This window comes from Ambystoma mexicanum, chromosome 9 (genome assembly GCF_040938575.1).
Source record: "Ambystoma mexicanum isolate Mex_15411 chromosome 9, UKY_AmexF1_1, whole genome shotgun sequence".
Lineage (NCBI taxonomy): Eukaryota > Metazoa > Chordata > Amphibia > Caudata > Ambystomatidae > Ambystoma > Ambystoma mexicanum.
Window position 1 is genome coordinate 824,200,097 of NC_090931.1, and position 19,112 is coordinate 824,219,208.

Genomic DNA, 19,112 nt, shown 5'->3' on the forward strand with positions numbered 1-19,112 from the left:
AAGTCGAGGGAAGACGCGGGTGGACACCGCCCCCCTCCGCTGTGCTTTCACGAAATGTAAATAAACAATTTATGCCCATTGAAATAAAGAGTGCATGTCCCGGAAGGATCTGAGGGCTAAGCCTTAGCCACAAGACCACAGAAATCTCTTTATCAATACCTTATATTGACATTCTGCTATACAGGACATATTCTGTTCCAGATTGTTGGACATAAAAGGGGCGCCCCTTTTCTACTTAGCCAGCAATATTATAAGAACATCTGTTCTCCTGGCAAGTGCATATTTGTCCTGCACGCTTTCTTTAATTAGGAAAGGGAATTTGCATATTTTATTTTTGGCTATGTTCACTTCCTATGGCATCACTTCCCATTGCTTATGTCAGAGTCCCCCCACCTTTTTTTTGTTAGGCCTTCAGCACTGCCTTCATAGCGGAGGCATGACCTTCCACCCACTATTGGAGCTACCCCAGCTGGTACGGAGGTACCAGGCCCCAGAATCACGAAGCCTGTCGTGTGCTCACATCTACAGAGTCCCCCTTTCTCGGGTGCGCTGTTTGAAAATTCCCCTTTACTCCTTTTTGTAGAACGCGCCTGTCTTCAGTGCCACTAAGCGAGCGGCCCACAAGGCGACCGGCTCTACAAAACAAATACATGTACAATATGGGGGTGGGGGAGTTATGGCAGGGAAGGTTAGGGTTGGTATACTATGGTGTGGTATTGTGTGCTAGGCTAGGGGAGGGATGAGTATAGTATGGACTCAAGCCAGAGATGGGCAGTGTAAAGAGCATGGCAGGGTATGGTGTTTTAGAGTAGGTAGGGTAGGTGTAGAGTATGGGACAGGGTAGTGTTAGTTTGTTTGGCAAAATGATTACTGCTCTGCAGGTGTACAGGGACGAGTGGCGGCTAAAATGCGTGCTCAGCCCAAAACTACTGCTAAACCAGCCGCGATCCCAATCATAAAGGTGAAACAGGTACAGCTCAAGAGGTATACCTCTTTTGCTTACTTTGGTAGCGCAGGCCGAGGGCAGGCTATACCTTTCACGGTGGGTGTGGGATGAGACAGATGCAACATAAACAATAGTCTGTGGTACCAACATTTTCTGTTTGGGGTGGGGAGGCTGGTGTATGGTATGGAATTGTGGGCTAGGTTAGTAGGTTGTGATGTGGCAGGATAGGGTGGGTTGATTGGAGCAGAGATCGCATTTACTTTTAAGGTAAGGTAATAGGAGAACATGTGGTATGATAGAGTATTTAAGGTTGAGCTACATTGGAGTAGGTATGTGATAGTATTCTATGGTGTAGAAGGGAAGGGGTGGTAAGGAATCGTATGGCAGGTTAGAGTGGTGCACGCGCTAGTGTGGGATCAAGTAGAACAGTGTAGGTAACAGTGTGGGGTATGGAGTGCCCCGTATGGAGGACGCATCCATTTCACAGCGCTTATGGCAGCCACGGACGTTTTTGCACTGGAGGTGTGTATTAGTCCTTGGAGGATCTATACACACCTTTATTATTATGTTTTTTTTTAAAAACGACTGTGAAAGATTGTTTCTGAAGGTGGATGTTTCCATGTCCTCTCTCTCAGTGGCGCCCTTGCTGCATCGGCATCGTCGACATTAAGACTCTCCTTTCCTCCCCGAACTATTTTTATATATAGGGAATTGGATCAGATTGACATCCAAGGAGCGTTGTGACCTACCCCAAAACCACACCTCGTGACCGAGGGGAAGCCAAAATCCCAGTTTCTAAATCATGCAGATAGCTCGGTGGGTTGAGTGACTGTTGCACAGATCGGAAGGTGACCTGATGAAGGTCAATGTTTTGACCAGTGGTTGAGCTGATTCGGCGAAATAACCTTCAGCAGCCGGCAAAGGGAGCCACCCTCTAAAGCGAGACATGTTTCGAGAGCGTGCCTTACGTCATGCCAGCATAAGACTTCCCAAACGTTTCATCGTGTATAGTTGTGTGTATTCTGCAGCTCGAAGACGAACACAAGTCTCAGGAAAACATGGCATGAAATATTTTTTAAAACACAGTTTGTCAGCGAGTTGGTGCTTCTTAGAACATCTGGAAGGAGTGCCAAAAAATCATGTACGCCGGGGGCAGAGCGGAATCCGATCCCGCCACAACTTACCGTTGTGTCAAAAAGAGAACAGACACCAACACGTTAAGACATCTGACACGGCAACACGTTGCCAAATACAATCTTAAAAATAATTTTTGGAGTTTTAAATATTCGTATATCCCTTTGAAACAGTTCCAGGTGTGCATGGGTGCTAATTAAAAGCATCTGCCCGTGCTCTCTCTTTTTTTAAGAGCCAGAATGCTCCCGTTTGGTAAAATTAACAACACCTTCCTCCCACTCTCCTCTTGCAGCAGCTTCGACCCGATATTTGGAATTCGAAAAACCCTGTCCAAAGATATACGCCCAGGCTACCTATTTTCATTAACTTTTTTTTCACTTCATTTTTAATTCACATTTTGCCCATTGATTTTCAGTGACGTGCAACAAAATTCTGCGTTCACAGGACTCCCGTAGAGAGAGGTGATATTGAGCGGCTTCAGGGTGGGGTACAACAAATTAGAACATGTTCAGGAAGAGGTCCACGCGCAAATGCACGCACCTATGGGAAAACATACAGCGCTACTCGCCTGGACGCCTTCTGTTCACAATTGCACAAAACCTGCCCCATGTGCTTCTCTTTCTAGGGCCCAGCGGTGGTACACGGCTCAATAGACTGCAGGGGCTATGCAGTTATAGGGACCCCGGACCCTGGCTATGGAACATAGCTCAAAAGAGGCATGTACTTCTCTTCCTAGGCCCTCAGCGGTGGAACACAGCTCAAAAGAGACAGGTGCTTCTCTTTCTAGGGCCCTGATGGCAGAACACAGGTAATAGGCTGCGGGCGCGTTGCAGTCCTAAGGACCTTGGCGGTGGAACACAGCTCAAAGGATATGGAATTTCTCTTCCTAGGACCCCAGTGGTGCAACACAGCTCAAAGGAGGCAGGTGCTTCTCTTCCGAGGACCCTGCGGTGGAACACGGGTCAATAGACTGCAGGCGCTTTGCAGTCCTATGGACCCTAGACCCTGGCTATAGAAACACAGCTCAAAAGAGGCATGTGCTTCCCTTCCTAGGACCTCAGCGGTGGAACACAGCTCAAAAGAGGCATGTGCTTCTCTTCCTAGGACCTCAGCGGTGGAACACAGCTCAAAAGAGACAGGTGCTTCTCTTTCTAGGGCCCTGGCGGCGGAACACAGGTCAATAGGGTGCGGGTGCTTTGCAGTCCAAAGGACCCTGGCATTGGAACATAGCTCAAAGGAGGCAGGAGTTTCTCTTCCTAGGACCCCAGTAGTGGAACACAGCTCAAAGGAGACAGGTGCTTCTCTTTCTAGGGACCCAGCAGTGGAACACAGGCTAACAGAAGCAGGTGCTTCTCTTCCTAGGACCCCAGTGGGGCACACAGCTCGAAAGAGGCAGGTGCTTCTCTTCCTAGGACCCCAGTGGTGGAACACAGCTAAAAAGAAACAGGTGCTTCTCTTCCTAGGACCCAAGCGGTGGAACACAGCTCAATAGAGGCAGGTGCTTCTCTTCCAAGGACCCCTGCGGTGGAACACTGCTCAAAATAGGCAGGTGCTTCTTGTACTAGGCCCCTGGCAGTGGAGCACGGATCAATAAACTGGAGGCGCTTTGCAGTCCAAGGACCCCAGCTATGGAACACAGCTCAAAGGAGGCAGGTGCTTCTCTTCTTAGGACCCCCTGCGGTGGAACACAGGACAACAGGGCTCCCCCAGCACTTAAGGGTCTGTAACTGCAACCCTACAGTCCCTTCTCTCTGCACTTAGGAGCCACCCTCCGGCAGCACTTATTGAATTGCTTGCACTTCTCCCCCGTGCTTCTCCTCTCCCTCTTCACTGCATTTGCGTGATCTGAATGACACAAGGCCTAGTAAAATCGTTGTTTTGTCCTCCTTCTGTTTCCCCCTCCTTGTCTTGACGTGCCTAGAAACACTTGTGAACAGACGCGTTATAAATGACTTATCATATCATAACAGGCAGCAGGCGCTTTGCAGTCCTAGGGACCCTGGCTATGGAACACATACTTTAAAAAAAAAGGCAGGCATTTCTCTTCCTAGGGCCCCGGAGGTGGAGCAAGGGTCAATAGGCTGCAGGCACATTGCAGTCCTAGGGACCCTGGCTATGCAACACAGCTCAAAAGAGGCAGGTGCTTCTCTTCGTAGGACCCCGACTATGGAACACAGGTCACAGTGAAATATGACACCCTGGCATTGAAACAAAACTCACGGTGAAGCATGAGACCCTGGCTACGGAACTCAGCCAAATGGGCTGCATGTACCTCGCATTCAAAGGACCCCTGCTATGGAACACAGCTCAGTTTGGGTGCAGACGCTTCAAAGTTGAAGGACCTCAGCTATGCAGCACAGCTCAAAAGGGCTGCAGGAGCTTTGCAGACCTAAGAACCCGGTTAGGGAACACAGAGAATGTGGTGGCAGGTGATTTGCACTCCTAGAAGCCCAGTTGTAGAACACAGATCAAAGTAAAATATACAGCTCTCTGTCCTGAGATCCTGGACGTGGAACACAGCTTCAATGGGAGCATGCATTTCTTAGGCCTAAAATCCTGGACGTGGAACACAGCTCCAATGGAGGCATATGCTTCTTAGTCCTAACCCCGTGGCTTTGCATCAAACCTCAACACAAAGCATTCACTTCTCTGTCTTAAGATCCACGCTACGGAACTCAGCTCAAACGGGTTGCATGAGCTTTGCAGACCTAAAACCCCAGTTTAGGAACACAGAGAAAGTGGTGGCAGGTGATTTTGCACTCCTGGAACTCCAGCTGTGCAAAGTTAAGCATTCACTTCTCTGTCCTAAGATCCCAGCCATGGAACACAGCTCGCAGTCCAAAGAGCAGGCCGTTAAACACAGCTGCAATGGAAACAGGCACTTCTTAGTCCCAAGTTCCTGACTTTAAACATTCTGCCGTAGACCATCTGCACTAAGACCAAGGGTGGACTGGCCTGTGGGGAACTCTGGAGATTTCCCAGTAGGCCTCTGCACCCATGGCCTCTTTTGTGTGGTAACCTATTCTATTTCCACATTTTCTCACAGGAAAGGGGTTGGGCTTGCTGAAAAAGTGTTTGAACATTATTTCCAAATCCTATTTTGGTTCCCAGTCCACCCTTGACTACTGACTAGTACCAACTAATATACTGTGAACAAAAGCACATTATACCCGATTCGCTCATTTTTTTCAATAGAGTGGATGGGTATCCAGTGATTTTACCTAATAGAACATAGAACATGCATTTTTAACGAATAGAAAATACTGAAAAATACCTAATTTTAAATAAAAAGGTATCTGGGGGTGATAAGGGGTTACATTTCGTGGGGAGGGGGTTAAGGTGGGCTATCAACAATGGGGAAACAGGGGGCTTAGGAGGAGCCCCTTACCCCCCACAAAAGAAAACATCTTTTTTTTCTTCGGTATTTTAGGTTCCTTCAAAATGCATTCTCTATTTTTTCGTTCGTTAAAATCACATGAATCCGAGTGGATGCACTAACAAGTGAAACATGTGTCTGTGATTCACAGAGGGCCTCAGAATGTTTTGTGCATTCTCATCCCCTTTGTGAATCCTGGCAGGCAAATGCACAAAAACAGGTGTTTCCTTGGATTAGCATGCACATTCAACATTCACTCATGGGTGTGCATTGAAATGCATGGAAAAGGCACCCAAGCTCCGCACCCTCTTGTTACAATGCCACACAAGCTTGATTACCGACCCTTCTGTGCATGTGTTTCCTCCCCTCGGGACTGCATCATAAGTACCTGCTGCATCCTGTATGCATGTTTACCCCTTTCACAGGGATAACATAGAATGAATCATGCTCATTTTTTAAATTCCGCCGTAAGGGGCTGTATTATAGGCCTTTGATGCTGACGTGTGCTCACAGCACCCACGTGGCAGGTGGAAGGAACCCTATCAAGCATTACTATCGTCAGAGTCAGAGAATGGGACAAATATATGGCCGTGGCACTAAAAGCCTGAATCAATACTCCCCAGAGGAGTGTTGGAACATACAATGAGGTCTTAACTGAGACCTCTAACTAAAATGCAGCTCAGTCATCCCCAACAGGTTCACACGTGAGGGCATGCACCCCTCAGAACAGGCCGCTGTCCCTGAAGATGGACTTTTAGTCTGAAATTGACTGGACTCCGCTGTTCGCTTTCTGCCTGTGTTGCTAGAAGGATAACATTGTGTTTGGAATATCAGCTTGTTTGTAGAATCAAGTTGCGCAATATTGTGAGATTGACTGAGAATGGCCTTTTGGCGTTATTTCCAAGCTTCTCACATGGAACATGGATATGTTTTTTCATATGAGGTCCTTCCAAGCTCTTTTCTAAACCGGCAGGAGCCACTGGAGATTTCAGTTTAGTCTCCAGTACAGAGGAGACACTTTTGGCGACAGGACCACAGAACTGTACACTAAACTAGAGCTAATATATTTATTTATGTTATGTAGTGCCCACTCAGATTCCTGAATGTTTTCACCAAAAGAAAGCGGCCCATAAATGCAAGGCGCGGTTTTCTAATTTTCACCACAAATTGTTCGGGTGAAATAAAAAGTGCAATTTTGGAAAATGTGTGTTAATGTTAAATATTTTAAAGCACACGAGACCAGTGAAAATCACAAATATGACAGCAGCACAATGCACTAAGCGATCAAATTGCCCCACACTGGTGTACAGGCGCGCAACGCCATTGAGCTGACCAGGCTGAAGCCCACCCGCCCCCTGCTGGAAATGTTAGCTGAGGGGCGGGGCTTTCATGCCCATTACCAGTTGAACGAATCAGGAACATGCTTCTGGGCGCATTTTGTTTCTTCCTCTGCTCAGCTCTGATGATCAGGCACTGCCCATTTCCCAGTGTCACAGCCCCCCTGAGACACAGAGGCTGTGCCATAATGAACTGACAACTCGTGTCTTTTGCCTTTCTTATGCATGATGGTGAATTTCCAACTGAAAGACCACCAGTCACCTTGCAACTCTGTGACAGTTAAAGTAAACAACACACCCTTTCAAAACGTGTTCATACCCATAACGTCTAATAGGTTCATATGCTAAAACGTCAAGTTTGCTTTGATGTCCTTAGTTGAATTTTCTTGAAACCATACACAACACCACGCTGGAGGCTTGTGACGAATCTCCAAACCTAGCTGAGTTTATGACAGAACTTATTTTATTGTGTGTCTTAAGGCACTGAAAATAAAGTGGGTAAATATATATTTGGATTTTGCATTTTATAGTTTTTCATTCAGGATGTGGATCATAAAGGAACACTGATATTATTTTGGCCCAACATGCTGCTATAAGGATTTACATGTTGTCATAATGCTTCACTGTACAATTTGTGTATTTTGCAAATAAAATCTATAGGCCAGTGTTATTGTAGATCTTGACACCCAAAACTAAAATATTTGTTCCAAGTAAAGCATGGAAGAAGGTGGTCATGCCCAAACTGAAGAGTGGGTTGAAATCCCTGCTTCGCTGTTTAGCGTGTGTGATCCCAGGGAAATAATGTAATCTCACTCTGACTTCAACTACAAAATGTGACGTGCTTATAAGTGATTATGTTTACACACTTACAATGGAACAGTTTGCATAAGTGTAGGGACAAATTGGCGTACCCTGGTACTCCTATGCTATTGGCTCCAATACTGTCACATAGGATTGCATTATTGCTGCACTGGCCCTCCTCAGTCTCATAACACTTGATTTGACGGGCAGGCTAGTCTCACCATCCAGTCTGTGCACCAGAGATTCTAGTATAACTGACTAACTGTGGTAGAACCAACATTACATTTTCTCCCCTGTTGCTCTCAGCCACTGAAGTTGCTTGGGCCGGCCAGAGTACTGCCCCACACTTTGCAATGTTCTGTTATGCTATGATAATGTGTATTTCATTGCACACCATCTGCCATTTTCACACTTTCTAGGACCTTCAGGATCTGCAAGAAATGGCTGTTTTCAGACTTAAAGAAGAGAGTTAACTGATTGTAACATTGAAGATGCACTAGAATAGTCTCATTATAATAAGTAAAGAAGTTAGATGCCCCCACACAAGTAGGTTTGCCACGCCTCAGCCAACTCTGAAGTTAGCGCTTCTCCCTACATTTGAAGTGTTAGCCCCCGCCTAAATTTTAGCCTAGGTGCACCCCTTGATGTGCGCACTTGCATTTTGTGAGGCAGAGAGGCGAGGGAAGGCTTTCCCTGAAACGGTGTTAAAGTTTAACTGTATTTGTTCAGAAAAATGTACTTGAACAAAAGCAGTAAAACTTTAAAGCTACTACTTTCAAGAAAGGCTTCCATCGCCTCCATGCATATTGCGCTTTAAAATATACTTTTTGATAGTTGGTCCTCACACCAGACCATGGGGCGTGGGGATAGAACAGTGGGGGCGGAGCCTCCAAGTTTACCCCACCTATTCCCTAAAGTGGCCCCTCCCATCACCACTTATCCCCCTCCTGCTCCCCCAAAATGTAGGTTTCGTTGCGCTCCTGCCGGTCTATCGGACTGACGCTTCCCACATTGCCCTATTGCCCACCAGGACAATGCTCAGTGTCAGGCATGAAAGCCCAATACTATTGTGTTCGTGGCTCATCATTTGCACAGATTCGGTGCTGGAAATAGAAAATATTTATTGGGGAATCATCACTTAGGAGGGGCGGGGCTTTAGGAAGGAGGGGGCAGGGCCAAGGGGCGACTCCAGCTAGGTTGTGCCACAGTATATCTATATAGACCTTAAACCTGGCGATTTGCATAAAAGCAAAGAGCATTATGGGAACATAATGTCCACAATTTTAAATGTTTAACATGTCTTATAGTGATTCATTAAGAAAATCTTTTAAGCAAATGATGGACTCCTCTTGTTTTGATTGGTCACAATATTCACACTAATAAAGATATTTCTGTAAATTACAGGACAGATACTAGTTTGAAAAACAGAAAACTTGTATGTGAGGCATCAGCAGGTTTGTAGGAAGGCTGCGATCTGAATGCTCATTGAAAAATGGGTTGTGAAGTAGGAGATGGTCTGCTCAATGGGGCACAGGATCTGTAAAAATGACACACGGCCCCAAAGAAATACAAAGGACAAATCCAAACCCAAAGTCAATCCTTTGCCTTGAGTTGTCCATGCTTTGTGAATTCTGAATGTCACATCATCATTCACCACTTTGCCAAATAAGAGTGACTGGTAAGGACACAACAATTCTTTCTTTCCATCTTGGAACTTTGACATCTCTTCCTGTCCCAGGGAACGCACCTTGGAGGTCAGGCACGCGCAGAGACAACACCATCGGAAAGGAGCTCTCCTTGAGGTACTAGAACCAGGGCTTTAAGTGGGGCTTTAAGTGGGTGGGACCCATCCCTTTAAGTGGGTGGGACCCATCCCTTTAAATGGGTGGGATCCATCCCGGCAGAAAAAAAATATTTTCAGCTAGGGCTCCTCAACATAATTTCCCCATGCTAAAATGGAATGAAAACATAATGGGTCGTAATACTAGGCAACTCCATTAGATGTCAATATCACGTGGTTTAGATGTGCATCATTAGTTTCAGGCATTTAGAGTTAGATTATCTATTTTGTAATATCCCAAAGGGGAAATTTAATGCAGAAAATGCACTGATGGATTGTTGTAGCATATTATATTGAAGTCTTGTTACTTGAATGATTCAATAAAATCATACGTACATAAGGATCTTGAATTTCCCTCAAAATAACTCAGAGACTGGAAAATTCTTTGAATTATTTCATTTTGTTTGTACATATTTTCTAGTCGATTTTTTGACCGCAGTTTAATGAGATTGTATTAAAAACACCTTTACAATAGACTTGGTTCCTTTTACGCCATATATGGAACCTCGACAGCATTTGTTAGGCAATTCCTTTGCTTACATAGATCATGGATGAAGGGGAGGTCAGGGGCAACGCGTTGTCTTGGAAGCAACACAGGTTCGAATCCCGATCCCGTGCTAAAAAAAAATCTCTGGTAATAAGCATGTTATAAAAGAACAATTTTAATTATTATGCCAGACACTACTTAGGCCTTGCCTCAAATATTGTTCTGCTCCGAGTTAAAGCAGGGAGTAGGTGGGGAGGCAGGTAATCAAATAAGCAAGAAGCTGGCGAACCGTGTCCCGGGCCATGTACGAATCGCTGCAAAAGACAGTCCATTTTCGATCCAAGGGGGAAATGCAAATCCTCACTCAGCTGAGGGGACAGCCGTTCTCACCCTCTGTCAAATCAGAGAACAATAACGTTGGTCACTGGGGGAGGTTGGGCGGGGTTTCTCTTGGTGTTTCTTAGAGAGCAGTAATCCGAAACAAAATCTAGGACGTCTCAATTTTAAACGTTTTAAAATGTTAGCTATGCGTTCAAAACGCAACCTTTCGTTTGAAAAAAAACATGTAGCTTTCTGTTTTATGAGCAAAAAAATGCTTGTGCCCACAGGATATGGAGAGAATTTAAGAGATTGCCGCGTTTGTCCAGGCAAGATGCTGTTGGTAATACAAATGTCCAGCAAGGTCTGGACTGTAAACTGCTACTGTAGGTCTTTGCATTTAGATAGCTCGGGCAGTTTTCCAAAGCGTTGCAGCATGTAGTGGTCACATGTTCCCTTCCATGGCTGCTCAGCTCCTCGCCCCACACAGTGCTCGATCATTTTAAAGCAACCATTTGGAACAAAGGGTTGCACCCCTTCAATATGTTGAGGCCCTGATCAGCAAGACTGAATGTTGGGACTTCAGGATCTTCCTGCCATCAACTTTAATTTTTGCTATGTTCGTGATATGGGCATCAGACAAACAAAAAGTAAAAAAAGGCTTATACTGTACATGGTGGCAGAATGGCCCCTGGTCCTGTCATCAAGCCCCTGCAGCGTGCCAGGCAGGTGCTCTTTGGAGGCGCCTGAGATGCCAGAGAGCGAAAGGCTTGGGGGGGATTCCGGATCTGAGCGGCATTGTGACATCATTTTTGGCCTTTGCCACTCTGCGCCAGCTACACAGTTGAGCAGGGTCTTGGCACGGACCTATAAAGAGGGGGAACAAAGTGGTGCCCCCCAACCTCTTTGCCCAGTGCGCCTGAGATTTTGCACTTCGGATGGCACCGGCCGTGTCCTCTACCTTTGCCCATCCACCCACCCTTTTGTTCTGAGGGAGGACAGGTGAAGATAGTGGCAGGGCGTGAGTGGTAGGTTTAGCGCCTTACATTGGAGCTCAACTGGACTCAATCAAACCTTTGGGGACACTGGTAGAAATAATTACCTCCCAGTTGAGGTTCGAGGCTCAGTGCTCTACGATGACACTGTCAAGGCAGGCGCCCACCGTGCAGTGTCTATCCGGTAGGCACACAGGGGCCCCTAGAAAGGAACTGAGGATTTGGTTGGTTCCCTGGGGTCTCCCGATTCCTCCTGGACCGTTCTCTAGATTTGGGGAGAAAGACTGAAGCACCCCTCCCCCCCCCCCGATGCATACCTTTGGGATGGCCTACCAAAATGATTCTTGTGCCGTGTCCCTCTCCTTGGCCTTGCCACCTGCAACGCCCAATCAATCGTAGGTGTTATTATCCAGATCCGGTGGACTTACCTTACCAGCCACGAAACGATGAACGTGGATAGCCACCAGCCAGTGATTCTAACCAGCACATTCAAGTTATACACAGTTCTTTGCAGCAGGCACTCAACCCACTGATCTAGGTCACTGGTTTACCAAAACGGATACACCAAATTAGCTTGCAAAACTACATAAGCCCCTTCTGTGGGTGCAGCCGAAAAAAAATAGAATGATTATACTGCGGGGCTCAGGAATATGCAAATGTGTCACTTTTAACAAATAGCAAACACACATTGGCCACGCAAGTCAAGAGTTTCAATTTTGGATCTTGCTGGTCCCAGGTAGCGCCTGGAAGCCTTGTCACACTGTCATGTTATGCTTTGGGGAATGTCACATTCGGAAGTGTATTATGAAATGTTACAGTACACTGTGCTTGCAATGCTACGCCGCGATACAAAACTATTCTGGGCCCAAATTGAGTTCCACAATCAAGAAGCAATGCGCTAGGGCTTTTTTTCAACGCTGGCCCCAGTACTTGCTAGTTCTTTTAAAAAAAATAAGAAGCTAGATGCAAACAGTGAGGTGTGCCGTCATGCATTTCACGGGCAGAAGGAGACTTGTCCATTTGACCCCCACACGCTTTAAAGACGGGTCTAGAAGGTTGAGCGCCTCTTACCTGTGCAGGGCCTCCACGACTTCCAACCTCTGGCTGGGCTGGCGTGTCCCCCCGCGCGCAGGAGCAAGGCACAGGCCAAGAGCAGCACAGACATGGGGGGTCCGTCTCAGGCCGGTCCATCCACATATGCCACTCACTTCTGCCTCTTCTAACTGTCCAAGCCCCGGGGTGTATAGGGCAGGCGCCGGACCACGCCAGCAGGGCCCGCGTCAACAGTCCGGGCCAGCGGCTGCGAGGTCCCGAAACCGTGCGCTCTCTTGCACCATGGCGGCCTTTGGGGGCGTCGAGGCGGTGCTTAGGTCAAGGCCCCCCTGCAGTCCAATGCCATGGAAAGCGCGTCAGCGGATGCCCCGCAGCCCTGGTCAGGACCCCATCACGTTCCGATGTCGCGTCACCAGAGAGCGTCCGAAATACGCCATCACCCGCCCGGGAAAGTTCCAATTTGGAGACCCGCGCTCGCGCCGCTGAATTCGAGGCGCGCTTCTCGCCGCAGTCAATGCAAAGCGCCGCTTGCCCCGTGCAGGCCGTATCTCGCTGTCATTCAATTCAGATAACCAATACACAGCCAGGCCGCGGGGTCGGGGGAGTCAGCGCGTGGCCCGGAAGCGTCTCCTCAGGTGGAGCACTTGAGCGCGGTGGCAGCCCCGCGCAGCCGGTCGGAAGGAGCCGGGAGCCCGAGCGCGCCCAGACATTTAAGTGAGAGTCGCGCTGTCAGCGCGAGGCACGGCGGCAGACTGCTCCGGGATCTTTTTATCTCTGCTGCCCAGCCCTCTTCGGGACTAACTTTTATTGTTTGGGTGGAGGAATTTCCCTCTGGAGGGGGGAGGCCCCCTCGGGAGGGAGAGGGTGACACAGAGCTAGAGCGTGAGTGGGACCGGAGGGGGGAGGTGTTGCAACGTGCAGGTGCATCTGGGTGCAGTGTGTTCGCCACTGTGCGCGTGGACGCGCAGCCGGGCACCCCCTGTTGTGAGCTGGCTTATAATTGACTCCAACGTCTCAATCTTGTGGACATTTCAGAGGCAACAACGAGTGAGAGAAATTGGGCATTCCGATGCCCCGGTTCCTCTAGGCGCTACAGCCAGATGGAGCCTTGATCTCAGAGGGCTTTTCAAAGCCAGGCTGCTCAGTCATGGTGCGTACAGATTATTTGCTGATGTGTTTTATTTTTGTAATTTTAGCATGTTCCACGCAGCAGCAACTGCATGCCCGCCCCGGGGTTCCAGTAGTTGGACGCTAGGCCTCGGATTTCAAAGCACACGCAGTGCACAGAGGCTGTAAGAGTTGCAGCCGTGAGTGTGTCACCTGCGGCTCAAAGGTTGCAATGAACACGGAGTCGTATCAGCCTTTCTTCCGCCCAGGCCCGAGAAATAATGTCCTTGGTTTTGGATTTCATAGCAGGGCCATCCCATACGTTGACCCGCTACCCCATAACCACAGACCATATACACTTACAAAATAGACCAGAGACAATCATATTTTTTGAAACAAACAGATCACATTTTATTGGAGTCATCAAACAAAATGGGGCGGTCCCAGCCTCCTTCAGCGTAAAGGCCTACAACACCTTTTGGGTGGCCCGTTACAGTTCCTGGGCTTTCACCAGTATTTTATTGTCCTTGGGTGACCTTTGTCACTTCCGGTTGTGCTGACGACCGCCTCTGGTTGCCAACTGCCAGGTAGTAGCTCCCACGCCCTTACCTAGAAGGAATAAACCCGGGACTACTGCAAGGCGCTATGCCAGTTGGATTGTTTTTATCATTACACTTGATTTCCTCCAGTTGGCGTCCACGTTTACCACCAGGTTTTATTTCCCCGCTTGAATTCGCCCCTCTTCATCCTCGGGTGAGTACTTGAACTCCTGTTTTTTTGCCGCTAGCCCGGGGCCTCTGACCTTGGGCTCTACAGATGTTTTCAACTACAATGCCCTAAACAGCATAACCAAGGGTGAGGGATCATGGGAGTGGTAGTCCAAAACATCTGTAGCGCCACAAGTTGCAGACCCCTGCGGCCTAAGCCTTTGCGTGTTCAGCGGCATGAAAATGCTCCAGTGACATGTAGCCTGCGTTTGTGTTAAAAGGCCGCCGATGGGTCACATTGCATAAGTAACACGCAAGAGCCGCGCTCATCGTGTACCGTTGTTTCATACACAGAAATGACTGAGGGTCAATTAATTCGCAGTAGTGACTTCATGGCGGTGAAATGGGTATATGTGGAGGGTTGGGCGGTATGGGCGCTGGGTAAGGGTAGTGGATGGGGAAGGAAGTGGATGGGCATACGGAACGACCTCCGGTTAAAAGAAAAAAAAAAGAAACGAATGCCACGATCTAACTTATACCTAATTTCTTTCTTTCAATGAAATCACGTCGAACAAGATTCATTCCAAAGTGGAGCACTGCAGGAAAATGACTCGTGCAGGTTTAACCGAACATCACACCGTGATGCATGCCTAGGGCTTCAGAAAGCAGCTGGGCTCCCAGTGGCTCTGAGCTGTGACTCACAGCACGAGAGCAGAAGCAAATGCCGACGATTTCCTTTCCCACCCAACCTCCCCACCGCTCACATTCCGACGCTAAGCCTGATCAGTGCTGTGAAGTGGCTGCAAAGTGACACGCAGCGCTTTCCTAAAGATCTGGATATATGAGTAAATACAGAAAGACAATGGCAGCAGCGTGAACTGGTGGCCAGGCTGGCACTAGAGGGATATGATGATTACTAAAACCTTCACATGGCACAAAAAGAAAGGGGCCCCTCAGCATGGAATGTGGCTTTGCGGCCTGGAAGAGCCTACGCGAGGCCTCAGAATTTTAGGAAACTGAAGATTCATGTTTATTCTTTATCAAGCAGCCTCACAAACCCACTGACATTTGGCTAGACATTTCACCAATCACATAGTTGGATGCTAATATTTGACGTCAAGCGGGAAGTCCACCTTAGGGAAATCTGTGTTGGGAGGATAGCTCAGGGGCAACATGCTCGCCTTGGAAGCAAGACGTCACAGAGCACCACAAGTTTGATCCCCGGGTCCGCGTTAAGAAAACACCTGGTATTAAGCGCGTTTTAAATAACCTATCATATCAATTGGCAAGCCGATTCTCTCTTTGGTTGATACCTTAACTGGCCATACACTCTCATTTTGCCCTATCACCAAGCTGCACATGTGTTTACAAACTCATTGCAGCGTTCTTGCTTCTTTTCTATTTGGGCGATCCTTGAGTCATGATTTATCAGTCCATGTAAAATGACCCAGTGTATCTTTAAATAGTGATTCAACACACATGAACACTTTGTGGAATCCACCTTTTCAGCGTGGAGACTGTTTATTGTTCAGGTACCTTTTAATGTGTGGCCTCAGAGAACATTTCTTATGATGGAGCCCTCACAGCATATGTGGGCTTCTGTCCTTAGGAATGGGGTGTGCGGATCTTCTGCCCATTTAGAAGTGGGGCTGGAAGTTTGTGTCTCAGAGGAGCTTGGGGCCACATTTCAAAGAGGAATTTCATAGGTCATGGGACCTTTTTTCTTTTATTGACCTTCTTGAGAAGTGTGTGTCAATATCTTTATATAGTGAGCCAGCACACCCCACATTATTATCTTTATATAGTGAGCCAGCACACCCCACCTTATTATCTTTATATAGTGAGCCAGCACACCCCACCTTATTACCTTTATATAGTGAGCCAGCACACCCCACCTTATTATCTTTATATAGTGAGCCAGCACACCCCACCTTATTATCTTTATATAGTGAGCCAGCACACCACACCTTATTATCTTTATATAGTGAGCCAGCACACCCCACCTTATTACCTTTATATAGTGAGCCAGCACACCCCACCTTATTACCTTTATATAGTGAGCCAGCACACCCCACCTTATTACCTTTATATAGTGAGCCAGCACACCCCACCTTATTACCTTTATATAGTGAGCCAGCACACCCCACCTTATTACCTTTATATAGTGAGCCAGCACACCCCACCTTATTATCTTTATATAGTGAGCCAGCACACCCCACCTTATTATCTTTATATAGTGAGCCAGCACACCCCACCTTATTACCTTTATATAGTGAGCCAGCACACCCCACCTTATTATCTTTATATAGTGAGCCAGCACACCCCACCTTATACAATGGGCCTCCTTACAAGTTTGCCGGTCCGCTCACAACAGTACCGGTAAGCTTGCCGGTATTGTTGTTACCGGACCGGCAAACTATGAGTCTGCGAACGGGTGCCCTTATGCCCGCCAGGTCTGACCTGGCGGGCATAAGGGCACCCGCTCGCAGTCCCTGACAGTAGCACCGGCACTATTCCATTCTGACTGGTGCCGGTGCTACCGTCCTCCCCATTAAGGGCAGCAGCACATTCAGCTACAGTCAGTGCATGGTACATACGCACACATTGCACTGTATGTAAATACTTTCACTTTTTAAGGCCTTCAGTCCTTATTTCTTTATATAAGAGATTGGAATAATTACAAGCTGAACATTTTACCCTCTGGGATCTCGACAGAGAATGAATCTCACCTACTAAGAATAGTTTGTTTCTTTGCAACGCACTATTAGCTATATTCTGAAGGTAATTTCGTCTGTTTTACAGATTTAAATTAGAGTAGGTACTCAACATTCATTTAATACGCTTCTGAATGCTTTTTTTTATTTCTTTTCTCCTTCTAAATGGTATTGTTCCTTTGAAAATCCTGTATTGGTATTCATATGCTTATTTACTTTTTTTTGCTTGCTGTCACAACTACATGTATGTGCACAAAACATGATTTGCATTTAATGAATTGCAGAGGGCTACGCCTTGAAGGAGTGTGTATACTTCGAAATGCATTGCCATTAGATCTCTCTTATCTACATTTTAGTCCACTCTGGCCTGTGCATCTACTCAGAAATTAAACTATTCATTGCACATTGGAGTACCTCTAATACCTTCATTATTTAAATAGAAAAACACGTTCAAGTTACATTTCACTAATACCACACACAACAATGTTTTTTGTAACCCCCACGGGGGAACAGTATGAGAGCAATTGTCTGACTGGGTGTTTCACTCAGTCTTTTTTGTTCACAGTCCTCCCCATTCCCCTTGAGCCCTATGGGGCTCAAATGGGAATGGGGAGTAATTATTACCAGCACCCGGCAAAGGGGAATTACCGGGTCCGCCGGAGCTGCAATGCCCCGGTAAGTCCCCTTTGCCGGGTGCCGGTAAAAAAATAACTCTGGCGGCAACCGTGCCGGTTTTACCAGCACGGCTACCGCCAGAGTCATAATGAGGCCCAATTTATCCCTTTTTCTTACTTACCTGGTAATATATCTGTTACAATTGAACGTTTACTTGAATGGCTGGTGGCAGAGGTTTTACCTTAGTAAATTTTTAGTCTTATTACTTGCAGGCTGTTAAATCAGCCTCTGTAATGCAGAGAAGGGCCACCATTCCGCTAGAATGGTGGGCTCTTTCTTATTTCACCATTTCTCGATTGCTTGTTGTTCTTGAGGTCTTCGCCTGCCATTCTAGGCTGGAATAACCTTGGTGGAAGTTTTGACTTAGCTGGGAATCCTTTGTATTCCACGCCTAGGCTCCAGAGTGTCTGAGAAGGCAAGAAGTGAGGGAGGGGTCCAAAACTCTACATCCCTTTGTCTTTCACCCTGCCTGAAAGGAACCAAGCCGCAATGGGGGGCTGGCTGTCCTGAATGGACAGCCAGACCGCCCCTTTGTCTAAACTGGAGGGAGAGTTTGCAGAAGTTGTGCTGTAGTTCCTGATAAATGTTCCAAACCTGGAAGCTGCTGACAAGTCGTGCACTTGAGCTGAAACCAAGGAGTAAAATGAAGAAAAGGCGTCTGTAGCCATTTCCAGTGACTGGAGAGCCTGCTGTGTAACCAGAACCTAATGGAACCCTACCTTCCAATCAACCTGGTGGTCTCAAATGCAACGACTCCTATCCAGAGCCTGGTAAGATCCACTATCAAGAAGACCTGCATTTTGAGTTATCCCACTGCTGTGGCCTTGCTGTGCTGCAAACCACCAAAACTCTGGGACCTCGAGCTGAGTGTGGTGCATGGTCTTCTGAAGTCTGAAACCATCCGAAACTTTGGTGGACTCCTGCTCGATCTCCAGAGACATGATTTGAATCCTTGAAATCCTCTCATCAGAGTGAAGAACCAGATTAGTGAAGAGAATCCGACCGCCAATATTCATTCTTCATCTCACTGCTGTAAAAAGCACCACATCCGCAAAGCCTTGAGAATCCATGAAGATACCTTTGCTAGAAGCCTACTCTGATGACTGCTGCTGCAAGTTGGCACTTTGAAACACTGTCTTATAAATGCCCAATGAAATTAAATATAAAAAAATAGAGTTCCCATCCAGTGTCCAGTGCTTTTGTCTCCAGACCAAGAATTTCCGGGTCCTGTGCTGCTGCATCCTGAAGGCATCCACTCTGAAGCTCTTCTTTTCTCCTAATGTGCTGTGCATGCTTGGGTATTACTTTCCTTAAGTCTTGTGTGAATCCTGCGAGGCTGCAGGGTTGATTCGTGTGGTTGGGAGTTTGCCCATACCACTTGCCAAGGCCTAATGCTGGAATGCATATAGGGAGTTTCTGAACACATGTAACTAACTTTTAAGCTAATACCTACTTGTTAAAGAAGATATCCTCTGGAACTTTGACTTTCCTGTAACTGAACCATATCTTGACTTGCCTACAGCTGGCACCTAGACCACTAAGGTCCCTCTTCTGCCTCAGAGAAAACTCATGCTATAGACTAGGAAAATACTTTGATGGTAAGGAATCTGTGTGGAAATTGT

At 47.1% G+C, this 19,112-nt stretch overlaps 1 protein-coding gene across 2 annotated transcripts in view; it reads right to left on the reverse strand.

Moving 5' to 3' along the window:
* Positions 1 to 19,112, reverse strand: part of TSPEAR (thrombospondin type laminin G domain and EAR repeats) — a 213,883-nt gene that overhangs the window by 190,377 nt on the left and 4,394 nt on the right. The window contains exon 1 of one of the 2 annotated variants that reach the window (XM_069615842.1): positions 12,306 to 13,118. The exons of the other annotated variant lie outside the window; for it this stretch is intronic. Coding sequence (XP_069471943.1) covers positions 12,306 to 12,399 — 94 coding nt within the window. The 5' untranslated portion in view covers positions 12,400 to 13,118. Of the gene's footprint in view, positions 1 to 12,305; positions 13,119 to 19,112 lie in introns of those variants that run through there. 2 annotated transcript variants of the gene reach the window in all.